A 2447-nucleotide genomic window follows, 5' to 3' on the forward strand; every position below is an offset into this window, starting at 1 on the left:
TTTTATTTTTAGTAGAGACGGGGTTTCACTGTGTTGGCCAGGCTGGTCTTGAACTCCTGACCTCACGATCCACCCGCCTTGGACTTCCAAAGTGCTGGGATTACAGGGGTAAGTCATGGCACCAGGCCGTGGCATTCACTTTCCACAGCCCAGGTACCTGACAGGAACTCAAGTCCTGCTTCTTTGTACCAGTTACTCAACCTCTGCAAACTCCAGTTTCTTAGTAAACTGAGGATAATGCCTGATTTGCAGGGTTTGAGGGAGGATTATAAATTAATGTATGCTCCAGAAAAGACCAAATGATTCTACTTCTGTGAGGTGCCTGGAATGGTCAAATGCATAGATCCAGAAAGTGGGCTGGTGGTTACCAATGGCAGGGGATGGGGAATGAGGAGTTACTGTTTCACGGGTACGGAGTTTTGGTTTGGGATGACGAAAAACTTCCGGAGATGGGGGGATTGGAGATGCACAACGATGTGAGTGGACTTACTGCCACTAAATTGTACATTCGAAAATGGTTAAAATGGTAAATTGTATGTTATGTACCTTTTACCATAATAAAAAGTAATATATTCATTGTCGAACATTTAGAAAACAAGTTTTAAAGCCCCTCCAAATCTTTAGTAATGTCAGCACTCAGCAGGCACTTCTGTTTTATTTGTAGCCTTTGAATATAGTTCACATCCTAGGCATACAGTTTCGTTCTTTTCACATTGTGTCACGTTTTTCCCCATACTTTTCAAAACTCTGTTAACATTTTTATTAGCTGCATACTATTCTACCATCATTTATTTCATCAATTGCCGTATTTTTGGACATAGTTTTTCAACAGTGTAAGCAGCGCTCTCTGATTAAATACATCTTCATTCCCATTTCAAAATACTTCTATAGTATAGACACAAGTAGAATTACTGGGACAAAAGGTGAACTTTCATTTTCGTTGTGCTTTTTTTGAGATAGGATCTTAGGGTCTTGCTCTGTTGCCCAGGCTGGAGTGCAGTGGCATGATCATGGCTCACTACAGCCTGCAACTCCTGGGCTCAAACAGTCCTCCCACCTCAGCCTCCTGGGTAGCTGGGACCACAGGCATGTATCACCACACCCGGCCTGGGTGAATATTTGTATGGCACATGATGCACCTTATCAAACTTTTTCATTGCATTGCCACCAGCTACCTAGAAGACACTTGTTTAAAAACATTCACACTAAGCCAGGCGTGATGGTGCACACCTGTAGTCCTAGCTACTTGGGAGGCTGAGGTGGGAGGATCATTTGAATGTGGAAGGTGGAGGTTGCAGTGAGCAGTGATCATGCCACTGTACTCCAGCCTGGGCAACAGAGCAAGACTCTGTCTCAAAAAACAAACACAGTGAAAACACCCCTTCTGCACCCGGTTGCCCAATATTCTTTCATTTTCTTTTCTTTTTAAAAAAATTATATATATATATATTTGAGAAAAATAACAGCGTCTCACTCTCTGGCCCGGGCTGGGCTGCAGTGGCGTGATCATGTCCTACTGCAGCCTTGACTTCCCCAAGCTCAGGTAATCCTCCCACCTCAGCCTCCTGAGTAGCTGGGACCACAAGCACACTCCACCATGCCTGGCTAATTTTTGTATTTTTGTAGAGATGGGGTTTCACCACATTGGCCAGGCTGGTCTGGAACTCTTGACCTCAAGTGATCTGCCCGTCTCTGCTTCCCAAAGTGCATGGATTACAGGAGTGAGCCACCGCGCCCTGCCCAGTGTTCTTGTAAAACCCTGTTCTGCATTTAGATTAAATATGGTACCTTATTGTTGCAACCTGGTCCACTAATGTTCTTTGCCTCCTTCTAGCCTCCTCCCATTAATTCCCCCCTCTTAAATGTTTGCCTTTATTTAGATTTAATTATTGTTGCTCAGAATCTTAATGAAAAAAATGTGAAAACACTTTTATCTCTGAAGTTCTTCGATTTGTTATTTTTTTGTTTGTTTTTTGTTGTTGTTGTTTTTGTTTATTGAGACAGAGTCTGGTTCTTGTTGCCCAGGCTAGAGTGCACTGGTGTGATCTCGGCTCACTGTAACCTCTGCCTCCGGGTTCAAGCGATTCTCCTGCCTCGGCCTCCCGAGTAGCTGGGAGTACAGGCGCCCGCCACCACACCCGGCTATTTTTTTTTGTATTTTTCTTAGTAGATATGGGGTTTCATCATGTTGGCCAGGCTGGTCTCGAACTCCCGACTTCAGGTGATCCACCCGCCTCGGCCTCCCAAAGTGCTGAGATTACAGGCATAAGCCACTGCGCCTTGCCGAAGTTCTTCGATTTTTTTTTTTTTTTTTGTAAGGGAATCTCGCTGTCTCCCAGGCTGGAGTGCAGTGATACACTCTCGACTCACCGTAACCTCCGCCTCCCAGGTTCAAGCGATTCTCCTGCCTCAGCCTCCCAAGTGGCTGGGATTACAGGCGCCTGCCA

General features: G+C 45.1%; 1 protein-coding gene across 1 annotated transcript in view; it reads left to right on the forward strand.

The window, feature by feature from the left end:
- The first annotated feature begins 115 nt into the window (after nucleotides 1-115).
- Nucleotides 116-2447, forward strand: part of RIPPLY3 (ripply transcriptional repressor 3) — a 23176-nt gene continuing 20844 nt past the window's right edge. The window contains 1 exon segment of the mRNA XM_011954214.1: nucleotides 116-153. Coding sequence (XP_011809604.1) covers nucleotides 116-153 — 38 coding nt within the window.

The sequence above is a fragment of the Colobus angolensis genome, unplaced genomic scaffold (genome assembly GCF_000951035.1).
Source record: "Colobus angolensis palliatus isolate OR3802 unplaced genomic scaffold, Cang.pa_1.0 Scaffold38, whole genome shotgun sequence".
Lineage (NCBI taxonomy): Eukaryota > Metazoa > Chordata > Mammalia > Primates > Cercopithecidae > Colobus > Colobus angolensis.